This window comes from Adiantum capillus-veneris, chromosome 25 (genome assembly GCF_014529385.1).
Source record: "Adiantum capillus-veneris isolate H3 chromosome 25, ASM1452938v2, whole genome shotgun sequence".
Taxonomy (NCBI): domain Eukaryota; kingdom Viridiplantae; phylum Streptophyta; class Polypodiopsida; order Polypodiales; family Pteridaceae; genus Adiantum; species Adiantum capillus-veneris.
In genome coordinates, this window is record NC_140955.1 from 844,742 (window position 1) to 861,128 (window position 16,387).

Consider the following 16,387-nt stretch of genomic DNA (forward strand, 5'->3'; position numbering starts at 1 on the left):
AAGAAAACAAGGATGCTCCTCCACATTACATGCGTACGTCATCGTAATTTTTTTTAGACCGCAAAGCAATCCGAGTGGGTTAATGGCCATGTAAGTGATGTTTTCAAAAACCATACATAATGTAGCATTTGATGTTTTTGTTCAATAGCCTACGCAAACAATTAACATTTGGAAGACTGTCTTCGAGTTCTATGTTTTAAACTTTGAATTCCGCACAAACATAAGGGACATTCTACATCATAGAAATGTTACTTTGAATAAGGTTTTTAAAGCATCAGTAGAATACTTTTTACAGTACTGTTTGGCATGCCCTATCAACTTCGATATTTTATTAACACCCATTATTAGAGGTGCACTCGTGCGAGCACAAAGAAAATGTGAGATGTTTGATTCGACAAGCTAGGAAAAGATAGATAGAATAAGAAAGGCTAGAGACAAGCTAGAAAAATTAGATATAGAAGTATGGAGAGAGAAAAAGGGAGGATGCCTTCGGTTTAAAGAAGTTGAGAGCCATAAGGTAGCAAAGGTGGTGGAAGGGTGGGTGAAGTCTAAAAATGAACTAGAGCGAAGGAAGAAAGAGGACATAAAATTGTGTTATAATGACTATCTCTTTGCTTTCTTGTCAATCAAGACATTGCAGTAGGACAGTAAAGAACATGCATCATTTTCAATGATGCGAAGGATGGACTGCCCCAAAATAACTTGGTAGTTGGGGTCCCTATAGAAGTCCACAATAGCAAACGAGTGCATATATTTCACCTCCACAAACTTATGTAGCTTTCTTGTCAATCAAGACATTGCAGTAGGACGGTAAAGGACATGCATCATTTTCAATGATGCGAAGGATGGACCACCCCAAAATAACCTGGTAGTTGGGGTCCCACCTCCACAAACGTATGTAATATGAATATGACACATGGATGTTATTGATATCAATAGTGACTCCATACAACGCACAACATGTTCAGAGTTGATATTGTTCCTTCATGATGTCAATTATTTTACATGCATTGATTATTGAATACAGACATGACCTTCATGCACAATTGAAAATTCTTGCATTGCGGCACGATATCCATTCTTTTGGTATATGCTCCAAAATAAGGCCAGAGCTATGGCCTAGTTTTCTATTTCTAAGGTCCACATTGTTTTCTTCCCATGAGATCACACATTGTGAAACTAAATCTTCGAGTCAATTATCCTATTTTCTTGAAAACATCATTGCTGCCAAAGAGTCCTTCTCTATGGAAGATAAAATAATAATGAATGAATGGAAAGGTCAACAATAGAAGAAACCGTCTCTCCTTGGGTACCAATCTTTCTTGGAAGTATGAGTCAATGTTTTCTTCCTTAGCATCATTTTTTTAACATCCATATGCTCACTTGTTGCAACATGTGCTGCGGCTGTTTAGATGGTTCATGATGCCTCTCTTTCAAAAGCTACAATTATGAGGGGTTCCTAAGAAGCCCAAGGCATAAGGGGCCTTTTTCCCATAAAAATTAGAAATAAATTCACTAAATTTCAAGGTTTTTACACTAACCTCCTCTAGTTTTTGGAAGGGTTTTGCCACTTCTGAATTCCAGCACAAAAGCTAGATTCATTTTCCCTTTTTATAGGACTTTTGGAGACTTGGAAGCTCCCTTTCCTTTTAAAATAGAGCTGGTGGGGTTAGCTACCTGATAAAGGCCTTCAATCTTCTCAGCCTCCTCAGCACGTCCACTGTTCTCCAGTCCAAAACGTATTAGCCGGTAGGTTTTAGTTGTGGGCACAATGCCAAAGTCCTGCATTTCGTAAAAACTTGCCACAGCCTCATCAACCTTGCCTGCCTTGAGAAAGGCTGCAAGCATTGAGTTCCACACTACTACGTCGAGACTTTGGCAATGCTGTTGCCTCACATCAAGAAAGACTTTGTGGGCCTCTTCCACATAACCGGCCCTGCCAAACCCATTTACCAATGCACTGTATGTGAAGGGATCCGGCCGACACCCCCTTGCTTCCATATCCTTGAGCAATTGCCTTGTGATCTCCAACTCGCCCCCTCTAGCACATGCATGGATCAATGTATTGAAGGTAAATGCATTCGGCTCACAGCCAGCACGCACCATATCTTTGAAAATCGTATACCCACCTTTCGTCATACCTCGTCTGGCAAAGGCATCAATCAGAGCCGTGTACGTGACCACATTTGCCTGAATGCCTCTTTGCTTCATCTCCAACAAATACTTTAGCGCTGTCTGCACGTGCCCACATCTGCCCAATACAGTGATGAGCGCCGTGTATGTCACAACGTCGGCCACCCCAGGCTTCTCCTTCACCTTCTCAAATAGTGCTTTAGCTGCCCTGGCCTTCCTTGCCTTACCAAGGGTGCTGATCAGAGTAGAAAACGTAAATGCATCCGGATTAACACCTTCCTTCGCCATCTCTCCGAGCAATGCCGACACTGCTGCAGTGTATCCTGATCTTCCAAGTGCTTTGAAGAGGGTGTTGTACAAGATAAGGTTGGGTTTTATCTGCAAACCAATCATATCCTTGTAAAGCCGATAGGCTTGATCCACCATCTGGGATCTGCTGAAATGGTTTATCAAGGTAGAATACGTGATGAGATTGGGTTGAATGTTCAGACTCTTCATGTCATGATAAAGCATCAAAGCCTCAGTAAGATTGTTTATCCGACCCTTCATATCAATCAGCGTATTATACGTAACGACATTGGGCTGGACACCATGACCTTGCATCTCTAAAAAGACTTTCATTGCATCATCTGCTCTACGCTCGACTGCAAACCCTTTTATGACACAATTAAATAACTCAGGCCTCAGTTGTCCTGAATTTGCAACTAGCTCTCGCAGTAATGTGTAGGCTGTGCCAGCTTCTCCACTTTGAGACCAAGCAAATATCAGATCGTCAAGAATTGTGGAGCAGGGACCTCTCCCTCTGGACTTGAGCTCCAAAAATATTTCATGGGCCTCTTTTACATACCCAGCTTTGACCAAGGCACCTATCAAAACTTTAAAAATGTCCATATTTAACCTCAGACCAAGACGCTCCGACTCTTTGATGAATTTTTCTGCTTGTTCCACATAGCCAGCCTTGCTGAGGCTGGATATTAGCTCACCATAGATTGATTTCTTATACATCCCACCTGTACCCACCATTTGAACAAACACTTGTATCGCATCATCAAGTTTTCCCAACCTTGCAAGGCCACTGACCGTTTCTAAGAGCGCCTCTGTGTTGGGCATCTCATTTCGTGTTTGTATCTCCTTGTAATGTGCATATCCTTCTTCGACCCGGCCTTGCCGGCAGAGGGCTATGATATGCATGCTGCCATGATTATAGCTGCCAGCTGGTCTTAAGTTTTCATCCTTCCCAAAATCAAAGGATGAAGAGTTTTTATTCCTATTGCTACTGTCTTGCTTGCCTGCATACCAAGAGAAAATAAATACGAGATACGCTGTCAGTAATGCACTCAAAAGGGTGGCCACAATACATATGCACATGCTTCCATATACTTGAGACACTGGTTTTTCTGACTGAGCTTCTATATAGCCCCTAAACATCTTAAATCGGCACGCACGACCAAAGCGTACAGCCAAATGCACCTTTTTTCGAGTTCTTGAACATCTTTTTGAAGTCAATCTTCTTCTTTGATGGTAATTTGGGGTTGACAGCAACTCTATAAGTTGTTGTCAAAAGTTTCTCCCATATGTTTTGTAAATAAAGGAATGTATTTTTATTGTGCCACATACACATACAGGTTCTCCCCCTATGTGTTACCTCTGTGTATTGCTGATTTCTAAGTGATTAAACCCAGCAGCTCAAATTTTGCAGATTCGTAAGCATACAAGCACAAGGAGCTTGCCTCGAGGGTCATCAATCGCACTCCTCTCATTTTTGGGGACAGATTGATTTTCTTGCGTTCATTACAAACCTAGACATCTAATGCTATCTATTACGGTGGCTACCGCCCCTTCCACAGTTTCAAAATACCATCACTTTTGAGTGGAAAGAGGTGAAAGTGCTACACTCGCAGAGGATCGTGGTTATAGGCAGACAAAATCAGTGCCTTAGATGTCATGAGATGGGGCATCTCATAAAGGACTTCCCTAGAGGGCGGCAACAAAGACGGATTGGTCGCAAAAGGGGATGGCACTCACAGCCACAACCGACCCAACAGAGTCCTAGACCTACAAGGCATCACAGAGGGGTCAAAGTCAACACTCTTTAGATGTCATGAGATGGGGCATCTCGTAAAGGATTTCCCTAGAGGGCGGCAACAAAGACGGATTGGTCGCAAAAGGGGATGGCACTCACAGCCACAACCGACCCAACAGAGTCCTACATGGCATCACAGAGGGGTCAGAGTCAACAGCAACAGAGTGCTCAGTAGCAGCACAGTATTGATCATACATAGAGACACGCAAGTAGATAGGCTTCTTTACATACAGATTGTGAGACATAGGATGGATGAGGAAGAACAACCCCCAAACAGACCTCTGGAGGAGAGGTTACTAGATCAGGATCGAGAGGATGTTCCTCAGCAACTGGATAGAGAAATAGAGCATGAGGATCAGCAGTCGGAGGCAACTCAGGATCAGCCTGAGGTGCCGCATTATAAGCTAGCTCAACAGCCTTCGGACTCATTGGAGATCCAATCGCAAGTACCTTAGGCAATACTGGGGGTGAGCAGGAGAGCGAGTCTCCTTTGATGCAGAGTTAAACTATTCAACAGGTTTTGCATCACCACAAACATCCCAATATCCAAGATCTTGCCTACCCATTTCTTTCCTGTGGCCCATGGAGATTTTCAAATATTTCTTTGAGGAGTGGACTATCGGCCACTATGTGTTGTCATGTTTGTCCTGTAGTCGTCACGAGGACGTCATGTCATTCTTGGTCCAGAGAGAGCAGCCATGATTAGAATCAAAGAGCAGGTTTTACATCGGATAGGGATATCTTTTGGATGAGGGAGGATGTCTATGTTATCATACAAGAGCACACGATGGTCGAGGCCAGCTATTACATGGATATCAAACAGTTTGCAGATTTGTTTGAGAGCCAATTCAGTAACGCCTTGATGAAGTTGGCTTGGTCAGAGATGTGCATCTTGGTACCTTCCCTGGGCATTTGTGGTGGACGAAATCTCTTCTGCCTCTTACAGTATGGTTGTGCCGTAGATCCTTTTATGGGGCACAACATCCAAACATGTTATGGTGGATGCGGATGATTTTGGAGCCACAGCTCAGGGGTTTTACAGTCCCTGGGCTGCTCTAAGCAACTACGAGAGGTTTCTTACAGTGGATACTTTATATCAATCAGGTAGCTAGCACTAGACATTGTGGTTTTGCTACATTGCCTGATGCGGACAACACTTTTGGCAGATTTGTGTAGATTTTTTACAAACAGACAGTTTCATTACCAGTTCCTGATTAGAGTATCTTGTACCTGGATATATATTTGTATGGGATTTTCCCCCACGATCTCATTCTATATCTTTCATGGGTTTTCCCATATTTCTTGTATATGGACCTATGGTTGATTTATACGTAATGCAAAAATTCACAAGCCCCACTTTTTGCTCAAAACCAAAACACACACACACACACACACACACACACACACACACACTTTTTTTAGTAAATCTATTTTGATTAATTTACCTGTGGGAAACCTCAAAGCAAGGAAAACCCACCAAAAAGATCAGATACAAAGGGCGGAACACAAAAGTGTTCAACGATGTGAAAGCGCTAAAACCAAACATAGAAGAGTTGCAAGATTTCCAGGGATATGTCCCCAATATCAAAGGCAAAATGTAACGATTGCCTCAACGAAATCTTGAACAATGGAAAAGAATCTGCCTCATGCCGGTGAAACATGCGGAGATTGCGATGGTGCCACAAAGACCATAGCGACCAAAATCTGACCCATGTGAATAAGATGGCAAATCGTTGGGGAAGAATGCCAAAAAGCCAGAATCGTTCATGGAAAATTGCCGAGGGAAATCGAAGGTGCATACAAGTAGAAACACGGCGAAGGAAAGCCCTGGTGCAACGACAATCCCAAAGCAGATGCCTGACAGTCTCATCAATAGCAGAGCAACTGACACAACAAGAGGAGCTAATGCGACGCTACGCAAGGAAAGTTCCAACCAGAAGAACTCCTAGCAAAGAACGCCAAAGAAACAGACGCTCCTTGAGAGGCAAGCGAGACTTCCAGATTGCAGTAAGAGCCTGTCTCTACCATTGATCGAGTTTGTGTAAAGCCCAGAGCGCATTACAGTGATCAACCAGCCAAGAGTCCTGCAGAAGAGAAGCATAGATATGGCGGGCAGAAATCGCATCCAAAGGAGTGTCCCATTAATTCCAATCCTGCGTCATATAGTAGGCATGCAGACTTCACATTGTGAAGCTTTCATCCGAGTTACAACCAGTTGATAGTGTGCTAATTCTTTCTATCTGTTGTGGTGTGTATGCCCTATTAACTACCTTATTTTTGTGCTAGTTTTTCCGATTTGATGCTTCTTTTAGTGCTAGGCTTCATTTTGGTTGAGTCTGCCCTTGATCTCCGTAGTCGTGACAGAACTCAGTAGCATGAACTTTGTGTTGATGTATGCTCATGTGTGTGTGCATGTGGTGTGTAGTGTTTGGGAGCATATGTTAGTACCTAGGAACGGAAAAACGTATTGAATGTATGCGATCAAATGAATTGCACAATGCACACTCTCACATGCCAAGGCCAGATAGAAAGCTTTCAGTAATTCAATTTGTACGTACACTCTGAAGCGCCCAATCCACTTGTTGTGAAGAGGTAATTGTCCAAGCTAGACAATACCCCAAATGCCTGTCTTTTTTGATAGGTGGCACTATTTGACAAGGCCATTAAAAAGAATGCCAATCTTTAACATTCAAGGCAATAAGCTGGCTTACAAAAATTCACAGGCAACCCAGCTGCAAGGCACAAAGAGCAAAAGATTTCTTAGTCATCTTGACATCAGAGGGTCATTCTGAGGCATAAACCTAGTGTCATCAGCATATGCTTCACCCAAAAAATGTTTGCTAGGAGGTAGAAACCTAACACACTCAGGTGATCCATATATATTACCAAAAGATGATAGTCAATGGCATACAACAACCCACGTAAAGGACAGCCTTGGCATACTGATCATCCAAGCGGCCAAGCTTCAGCAAGTTCATACTCTTAGAGACACTGCAATCATACAGCCAATATACAGCATTTTGCACTCAAGGACCAAGACTCAATTTCTTCATGGTACCTGCTATGAAATCCAAATACACGGAGTCAAATGCTTTTTCTATATCCACTTGTAAACTCAAACATCTTGTGCGGTATATATTTTTTTTCCCGAGAAAAAAATCCTTCTATTAGTTAATGAAACTGCCCATAGGGCTACAGCCACCTCTACTAGAGAGGGCTACAACAATCACAAGGGGAGACTCTCCCAATGAAAAAACAGCATATGTACAATGAGGCTAAATCAGGAGATGGGAGGAGGGAAAAGCCACGCAGGTGGATGGTAGTGCCATCTGACCACACCCTGGACTATGGTGAAGAAAGGCCCAAGGTGCCAGAGTCGAAGGAAAGCCTCTCTACGCTCCTGCATACGGTCGGAACTGCCCTGGAGTCTCTCGAACTATCCCTCAGAGTATGGATTAGCTCTATACAAAAATCTCTAATTGTCTCTGCTGGTGGTACAGGGCGAGCCTCAAAGATGCTGAAGCACCGGGCCTGCCAGATGAACCAGAGTGCCAAGCCGCAGACGAGCTCCCAACACTCCTCTCTCTCACTCCACCACTCCTGTGGAGTAAGCTTTGTAGCACGCTCGAGTGTAGGTAGACCCCACTGTATCACTATCATCCAGGTGGTGAAGGATAGCTCAAACTGTACTGCCGGGCCCGTGAGAGTGGACCAAGCAGCTGCCCCCCAAGTGTACTGCGGTGCTGTGGAAAGAGCTGGCATCAGTCGAAGGACATGAAGCCAAACCTATTGTGCCATAGGACAGTCCCAAAGACAATGGTGCTAACTCTCCACAGGATGGTCACAAGCTGCACACGCTGCCGAGAGACCACTATGTACAAGCCAGCTCCCCACTGTTGTAGCTCTATGTGCTACCAGCCATTGGAACAAAGTGACTCGCCGCGGTTGTCTGGCATCCCACAACCTCGCCCAAAAAGCTGATAAGAACTCAGCTGTGAGACCCTCCTCCTGCCAATCAGGTGCTGCAGCAGGGCGAGCCTCTCTCCGTGCTGCCAGTATGTGACGTCCCAGTCGAACACTATACTGAAAGAAAGGGACACCTGGATGGTCGGCTGAGGAGAAAGGGTCCCTCCAAAACCACTCTCCAAGATCCCACTGCACTCGTGCCACTGGACAGCTCTCCCAAGCCCACAGCCTCCAGTGGCCAGTCTCAAGAGCTGCTAGGTTAGGATCTATAAAACAAGTCCTCCCACAGATGCCCACAACCCTGATCCTCTGAAAACGACACTCTGCAACCTGTAGGGCCTCGACTGAGACTCTGTGTAACCGACCCCACCCTGTAGCTCGAAAAACATGGAGGATATCGACTCTGAGCAAGCTCGAACTGCGATGAGGACCGCCAGTCCCGTGAAAGCCCCCATCCATTTGGGCGCTGCTGGCTCGAGAGGTGTAAGCCACTCAGCAGGTATTGCCTCTGTGATGTCCTGACACATGCTCTGCACCCCTCTCATGCCCTGTAGCTCGATGCTCTGAAGCTCCTCTGACAAAACTAAGAACTGTAGCCAGTCACCGAAAGTGCGTGTTATACCCTCTACCATGGACCCCAAGAGAAATGAGGCCTACTACCAACCAAGTGGCCTCTCTGAGTGCTAACCATGGGGTTCCAAACAAGGGGCTTTCTCGTCCTCCGTGCAAGTAGGCTAGTGCTGCTCCAGGCCTCTCCCCAACTGCTCCAAGGAACGAAGAAGGCTCACAGCGAAACGGTCCTCTAGTCCTGTTCAAGCCAACTCTGCACATCTCTGTGAAAATCCATCTGATGGAAGGTCTCCAAGGACCTCCAGCCTCAGGTACTCTAGCTCTAAGCCGCTGAAGCAAAAACTCCTTCCAGGGCTCCTCCCCTGGAAGCAGTCCTCTAACAACAAACTTCCCAAGGAGGGCTCTGCTTTGCTGTGCGAGGTCTATGATCCCCAACACCCCCCGAGAACAAGGTAGAGTGATGACCTGCCAAGCCACTTTGGCCCGGGCTATCTGAGTATCGTGCCCTGACCAAAGAAAATTCCTGATCAGCCTCTCTACCTGGCTGATGCGAGAGCTCGAAAAGATCCAACAAGATGTAATGTACCACATAGTAGCCAACAGTACCTGGTTGGCCACTACAACTCTGCTTGCCAAAGAAAGTCGTATTGAGCTCCAATGTAACAACTTCCTCCTGATGGACAGAAGGAGGGGAGCAATCTGCTGCTCAAGAGACAAGCCCAAGCCAACTGAACAGCCCAAGTAACGAATAGCGGTCCCTGGGAGATCCATCCGAAACCCTCACCTAGCATCCAATCAGGCATCGGAGCACTGCCAACCGAGAAAGCCACTGTCTTCCTCCAGTTGATCAGTGCGCCTGATGCACAGCAAAAGGTCTCAAGAGCCTGCTCACACCTGTGAAGGTTGGCCTTCTGGCCCTCCAAGTACAAAACTTAGTCGTCTGCAAACTCAACATCCAGTAGCTCGTCGCCTCGAATAGGGAGCGCTAAGCCACATAAACCAACCTGTTGTGAAACCAAAAATCTGCTCATCGCCTCAACATAGAACAAAAAGAGGAAGGGGGCAAGAGGGCAGCCCTGTCTGACCGAACATGTGAGCATGAAACGATCTCCTCTACCACCTGCCAAAAGCACCTGACTGTGTGCACGTCTGTAAATAGCTGACACACCTCCGATGTAGGCATCTGAGAAGCCCATCCTGCGTAGAGTGCCCTCCAAAAAGTCCCAATCAACTCTATCGTAGGCCTTCTCAAATCGAGAAGCAGGATCACCAGATCCTCACCGCAGAGACGTGCTAGGGCAGATGCCTCCCAAAAAGTAAAGATGTTGTCAAGGATACTGAGCTCCTTGACAAAACCTGTCTGAGTCCCATGTATAATGCTCTCTAGAAGAAGAGTTGTTACTGAATGAAGTTTTTGACTTCGCAGCTCGCTGCTGCTTCTCGCACCCCCTCCATCTAAGAAGCCCATCTTGCGTAGAGTGCCCTCCAAAAAGTCCCAATCAACTCTATCGTAGGCCTTCTCAAATCGAGAACTAGGATCACCAGATCCTCAACGCAGAGACGTGCTAGGGCAGATGCCTCCCAAAAAGTAAAGATGTTGTCAAGGATACTGAGCTCCTTGACAAAACTTGTCTGAGTCCCATATATAATGCTCTCTAGAAGAAGAGTTGTTATTGGATGAAATTTTTGACTTCGCGGCTCGCTGCTGCTTCTCGCACCCCCTCCCCCTATCGCCATCGCTGCCCCCCCCCCCCTCTGCCCCCCCCCCCCTCGCGTAGCCCCCCTGCCTGCCCTCTAGCGCGCAGCACCCCTATCCGCCCCCTGCACGGTCTGCCCAACCCGCTGCCACACCTGCTGCCTCCGCTTAGCCACCTGCCCGCTGCCTTTCGCCAGCCACACCCGCTGCCCGTCGCCAACCCCCCTCTTGCTACCCGTCCCACTCTCCATCCGCTGCCCGCCCGCTGTCACCCGCCGCTACCCTATCCGCCTGCTACCCCCCTTTGTCGGGCCCGCCTTCCAGCAATTTACCTTTAGCCATTGCCCCTCCCGCTCCTTTCTACCTTCAACCACTCCTACCTTCAACCACTCCTGCTTGTCGGGCCTCGCCAACATCCTTGACGTGCTCGGTTCCGTAGGAGTTTCCCTCTTCATCGACGTTTCTCTGCCTTTTCTTCACAACAACAGACCCAGATGGAGGCTCATGCTCCGCCACAGAGGAACTCCAATGAAGTCCCCTCCCCCGACCCCGCTGAGCCCACCATTCGACTTGCCCTTTCACCAACAAAGCAAGCTAGCCTAGCCGCAGAGATAGAGCGCCTGCAAGCGACTTCCGTCATCTGCAAGATTCTTGGCACCAAACCTAGCAGAGGAGAGCTGCGTGATCTTCTCTAGGCCCGCCTTCTCGCAGAGGTGGGCAAGATCTTGGACGTTCAGATCCTCAGACGAGGCTACTACCAGATCGAGTTTGAGACCTCCGAGATGGCGTCCAAGGTCATCGCCATGAGCCCTTTGACCATCCGAGCAATTCGAGCCCACTTTCGACGATGGAGACATGGTTTTGACCCTGCTTCAGATGTTTTGGTAGAGGAGGCAGACATTTCCATCTCCGTCTGCTTTCCTGAGGGAGTACCTACCACTTTTGTCCAGGATAGGCTCAGTGATTGGGACTGTCCTGAAGACACCTCGCATGGCAACCTCAGTAGCTGCCAAGGCGGCCGGCATTCCCTCAATTCGCGTTCTGGTTAGGGATACTCACACTCTCCCAAAGGTCATCCTACTTCCTTGGGTGAGTGAAGGTTGGTTTAGAAAGAGCGTGTAGTATTCGGGCCTCCTAAATCAGTGCTTCATTTGTCAACAGATGGGTCATCTTGCGAAGGCCTGTCCACGGAGGAGGCCCCGATCTACACCACAGGCCTAACCCCAACCTGCAAGGGCTTGCCAGCAGCCCCACAGGCAGAGACACAGAGCACACAGGCAGAGCCACCCTCGGAGCCTGGGGCTCCAGCGGAGAAGGGATGGCAGCAGGTTCATGGTCGATGACGGCAGGGGCCACAACGACAGCCTAGCACTCAGGGTGGTCCTCAGGCGCCTGCCCAGCAGCAGTGGGTTCCCACGGGGAACCAACTCGGTCCTCTTGAGCAGGACGAGGTCCCTGCTCTAGCCCTCACCTCAGCTTCACCCTCGACAGCCCCGCCTCCTGCTCCCGCCGCCTCGCTCCAGTTCCACAGTTGACCCAGGGGGCAGGGCCATCCCCAGCTGCTAGGAGATCTCTTGGCAGCGCCTTTGCCACGAGTCGCTTGGCGAGAGAGGGACAGCCTTTCTTGCGACCCCCTCTACAAGTACAGACATCTCTCTTCGCAGCAATCCCTCGTGGTCTGACGAGCTTCGACATTCGGCACCGATGGGACTTCTTTGACTACGACTTTACACGCTTTCTCGGCGACTCCTCAGCAGACCATGAGGCAACCTGCTTCAAGGTTCATGTTCTGTTCCTTACAGCTAGGGGGATAGAGGCCTTGGACTCGGCGGTTGGCTTCTCTTTTCCCCTTTATGGCAGGGACCAGACTGAGTGGACTCTCGACTCAGCGTTGGAGTGGCTCCAGACACAAGCCCTAGAGTTCTCTCACCACATGGGAGACCTAGGAGTTACCGACATGCTTCAGACTCTGTGGCCATTGGCCAAGTTTGTTGTGACCCCTCCAGATGCAACAGGACGTAGACTCATTGTGGTTCACTTCTTTGCTGATACACATTGCCCGCCATGCTATGTACACATTCATGAGGACTCCTGGACAGAGGAGGTTGCTTTACGCCCAGCTCGGTCTACTTGGGCTTGGCCCAGGCACTCTTTGTAGTCACGCCTATCTAGAGGACGCTCACATGCAGATTACTCCCCATCCAAGCCAGCCTCGAAGATAGCACGTTTAGCTGTTGCAAAAGCATCTGTTCTCTCTTGCTCCCCATGAGGATCCTCTCATGGAACGTGAAGGAATTAGGTGGGCCCCAGTTTTAGCGTCAGAGGGGTCGATTGCGTCAGGAGCTTCACTGTTGCCTTGTGGGAGGAGAGATTAATCTCCTTACACTACAGGAGCATCATCTGTGTGAGAGCCGCATTAGACGATGTGGTCAGCTCTTGCGTGGACGATATGATACTTTTTGGTCAACTGCTTTTGGACCTGGAGGCATCCAAGGTGGGATATGTATGACTATTGCGGAGTCTCTACAGCAGGCCGTTGTGGGCAGAGGGATTATTGTGCCAGGTAGGGCTCAGTGGATCACTATGCAGGTTCAAGGTTGCCTTGTGGGCTTCCTGAACATATATGCGCCCAATGTGGCGAGTGCACGAGCAGAGTTTTGGTCACACATTTTTGAGTCTCTGCCGCAGGCAGAGCAGTGATGCATAGGAGGTGACTTCAACATGTTGGAGGACCCTTCTGACAGGATTGGTGGTAGCCGCGCTACTGTGCATGGAGTTGAGCTGGTAGCTTGGAGAGGTTTTGTATGACTCTGAGGGTTTCGGATGTGTGGCAGCACTCTAGCTTTGTGAGGCCCCCACACAGCCTGGCCTTCTCTCTTTCGGACCGCAGAGTGGGAGGAATGAATCTATCGCGGATAGATCGCTTCTACACTAGTGACCTTTTCGTGACTTGGGTGGGGCAGTTGGCATTCTGGCAGGGACTTCCTTCTCGGACCATGCACTAGTGATCCTCACAGTGGCAGATAGGCAGAGGAGGGGGAGCACGATGCTTCGCATCCTAAGAGGGTCTTGCTGGACTCTGCACTCAGAGAGCGAGTGGAGGCTCTTTGGACAGAGAGCTTGGACATGTAGGATTCTCCTGCTGACAAAGTGACCTCAGGACTAGCTCAGCTTAGTCGTTTCTTTCTCCAGGAGTGTTTGGCTCGCCTAGCTGCAGCGAGAGAGGAGCAGCACCGTCTCAGACGGGGCGTTGCTTCCTTGAAGAGGATGCAGGAGCAGCATCCAGACAGTCCTTGGTTGAAGGAGCAGTTACAGTAGGCTCGCCAAGAGCTTGTTAGCACAGAGGAGCGGCTCCATGAGTTTGCTTTCATCGCCAGGCATCTTAGTGGACGCAGGTGGGTGACAGAGTGACTGGTGCTTTCTTCGAGGCAGTGGGACCTCGGCATACGCATGCCAAGGTCAGTCAGTTGAGGAGGCCCGACGGGTCAGTTGCTTCTGAGCCAGGGGACACGTTTGCAGTTGCTACTGACTTCTACCGTGAGTTACTGTCTGCAGAGCCTCAGTCAGAGCGTCAGGATGCATGCACGGAGCAGGTGTGGGCATAGATGCCTTGCCTTGTGACTGCGTCACAAACTTGAGCCTGCCACTTCTGCTTGAGAAGTTGCACACGGCTCTTAGTGCACTCCCCCGTAGTAGTTGTCCAGGAGTCAGGATGGCTTGACTCCCAGTTTTTTCTTAGAGTACTGGGACTTGCTTGGCCCAGGTCTTTGTAGTGCTTTCCAGTACATCTTGCACATAAGAGAGATACCTGACAGCATGAGTGAGGGTCTGATCTACCTCATTCCCAAGAAGGGTGGCTCCTTGGATGAGATTCGACAGGTGACGCCCCATCACCATTCTCAACTCAACCTACAAAATTCTTGCCAAGGCTCTGAGTTTGAGGATCCATCCACTTCTAGAGAGCCTTATACATGGGACTCTGACTGGTTTTGTCAAGGAGCGTAGTATCCTTGACAACATCTTTACTTTTTGGGAGGCTTCTGCCCTAGCGAGGCTCCATGGTGAGGATCTGGTGATTCTTCTTCTCGATTTTGAGAAGGCCTACGACAGAGTTGACTGGGACTTTCTGGAGGGCACTCTACGTAGGATGGGCTTCTCAGATGCTTGGATCAGAGGGGTGTTAGCTTTGTACAGACACACACAGTCAGGTACTCTTATTAGGAGGTAGAGGTGATCGTTTCATGCTTACACGTTCGGTCAGACAGGGCTACCCTCTTGCCCCCTTCCTCTTTCTATTCTATGCTGAGGCAATGAGCAGGTTTTTGGTGTCGCAGCAGGTTGGTTTGCGGGGCTTAGCACTTCCTATTCGGGGAGATGAGCTACTGGACGATGAGTTTGCTGACGACTCAGCCTTGTACTTGGATGGCCAGGAGGCCAACCTTCACAAGTGTGAGCAGGCTCTTGAGACCTTTTGTTGTGCATCCGACGCACTGATCAACTGGAGAAAGATAGTGGCTTTCTCGGTTGGTAGTGCTCCTGTGCCGGATTGGATGCCAGGTGAGGGTTTCAGGTGGATTCCCCCACGGACTGCAGTTCGGTACTTGGGCTATCAGGTTGGTTTGGACTTGTCTCCTGAGCAGCAGATTGCTTCCCTCCTCCTGTCTATCAAGAGGAAGTTTGTTACATTGGATCTCCGCACGACTTTCTTTGGCTGACAGGGTTGTAGTGGTCAACCAGGCGTTGTTGGCGACTATGTGGTACATCACTTCTTGCTGGATCTTCTCGAGTTCTTGTATCAGCCAGGTAGAGAGGCTGATCAGGAACTTCCTTTGGTCCGGACGTGACACTCAGATAGCCCGGGCCAAAGTGGCTTGGCAAGTCACCACTCTTCCTTGTTCACAGGGAGGGCTTGGGATCATAGACCCAGCACAGCACAGCAGAGCCCTTCTTGGGAAAGTAGAGCAAAGCCCTTCTTGGGAAGTTCATAGTCAAAGGAATTGTTCCAGGTGAGAAGCCCTGGTAGGAGTTCTTGCTACGACAGCTTCGGGCTAGGGTGCCTCAGGCTGGAGGCCCCTGGCAACCTTCGACCAGATGGATCTTCACAGAGATGCGCAAAGTTGGCTTGAGCAGGTGACTGGAGGACCGCTTCGATGTGAGTTTGCTTCGATCTTGGGAGCATCTGCGGCGAGGCCTGGAGCAGCGTCAGCCCACTTGCACGGAGGAGCGCCTGAGACAGCCCCTTGTTTGAAACCCCATGGTTAGCACTCAGAGAGGCCACTTGGTTGGTAGTCGGCCTCATGTTTCCTGGGGTCCCATGGCAGCGGGTTCAACATGCTCTTTAGGTGACTGGTTACAGTTTTCAGGCTTGTCAGAGGAGCTGCAGGGCTTTCAGCTACAGGGCATAAGAGGGGTGCAGAGCATGTGCCAGGACATCTCAGAGGCAGTACCAGCTGAGTGGCTCACACCTCTCGAGCCAGCAGCGCCCAGATGGATGGGAGCCTTCACGCGACTGGAGGTTCTCATCTCAGTTCGGGCTTACTCAAAGACTGTACCCTCCCTGTTTTTCGAGTTACAGGTTAAGGGACGCTTACAACGAGTTGCAGTAGAGGCCCCGCAGGTGGTAGAGTGCTGTTTTCATAGGATCCGAGTGGTGGGCATCTGTGGTTGTGTCATTGATCCTGACCCAGCAGCTCTTGAGACTGGACATTGGAGACTGTGGGCTTGGGAGAGCTGTCCACTGGCACGAGTACAGTGGCATCTTGGAGAGTGGCTTTGGAAGGACCCTTTCTCTTCTGCACACCACCTAGGTGTCCCTTTCTTTCAATATACTGTTCGACTGGGACGTCACATTCCCACAGCACAGAGAGAGGCTCGCCCTGCTGCAGCACCTGATTGACAGGAGGAGGGTCTCACAGCTGAGTTTTTGGCAACTTTTTGGG

General features: G+C 49.0%; 1 protein-coding gene across 3 annotated transcripts in view; it reads right to left on the reverse strand.

The window, feature by feature from the left end:
• Positions 1-899: 899 nt before the first annotated feature.
• LOC147424307 (uncharacterized) overlaps positions 900-16,387 on the reverse strand; it is a 57,133-nt gene continuing 41,645 nt past the window's right edge. The window contains exons 2-3 of one of the 3 annotated variants that reach the window (XM_086500827.1): positions 6,775-7,277; positions 900-3,422 (exon numbers count right to left, since the gene is read on the reverse strand). In XM_086500827.1, the coding sequence (XP_086356953.1) occupies positions 1,612-3,422; positions 6,775-6,880 (1,917 nt within the window). In that variant the 5' untranslated portion in view covers positions 6,881-7,277 and the 3' untranslated portion in view covers positions 900-1,611. The remainder of the gene's footprint in view (positions 3,423-6,774; positions 7,278-16,387) is intronic. The other 2 variants (XM_086500828.1, XM_086500830.1) reach the window with 2 other exon arrangements.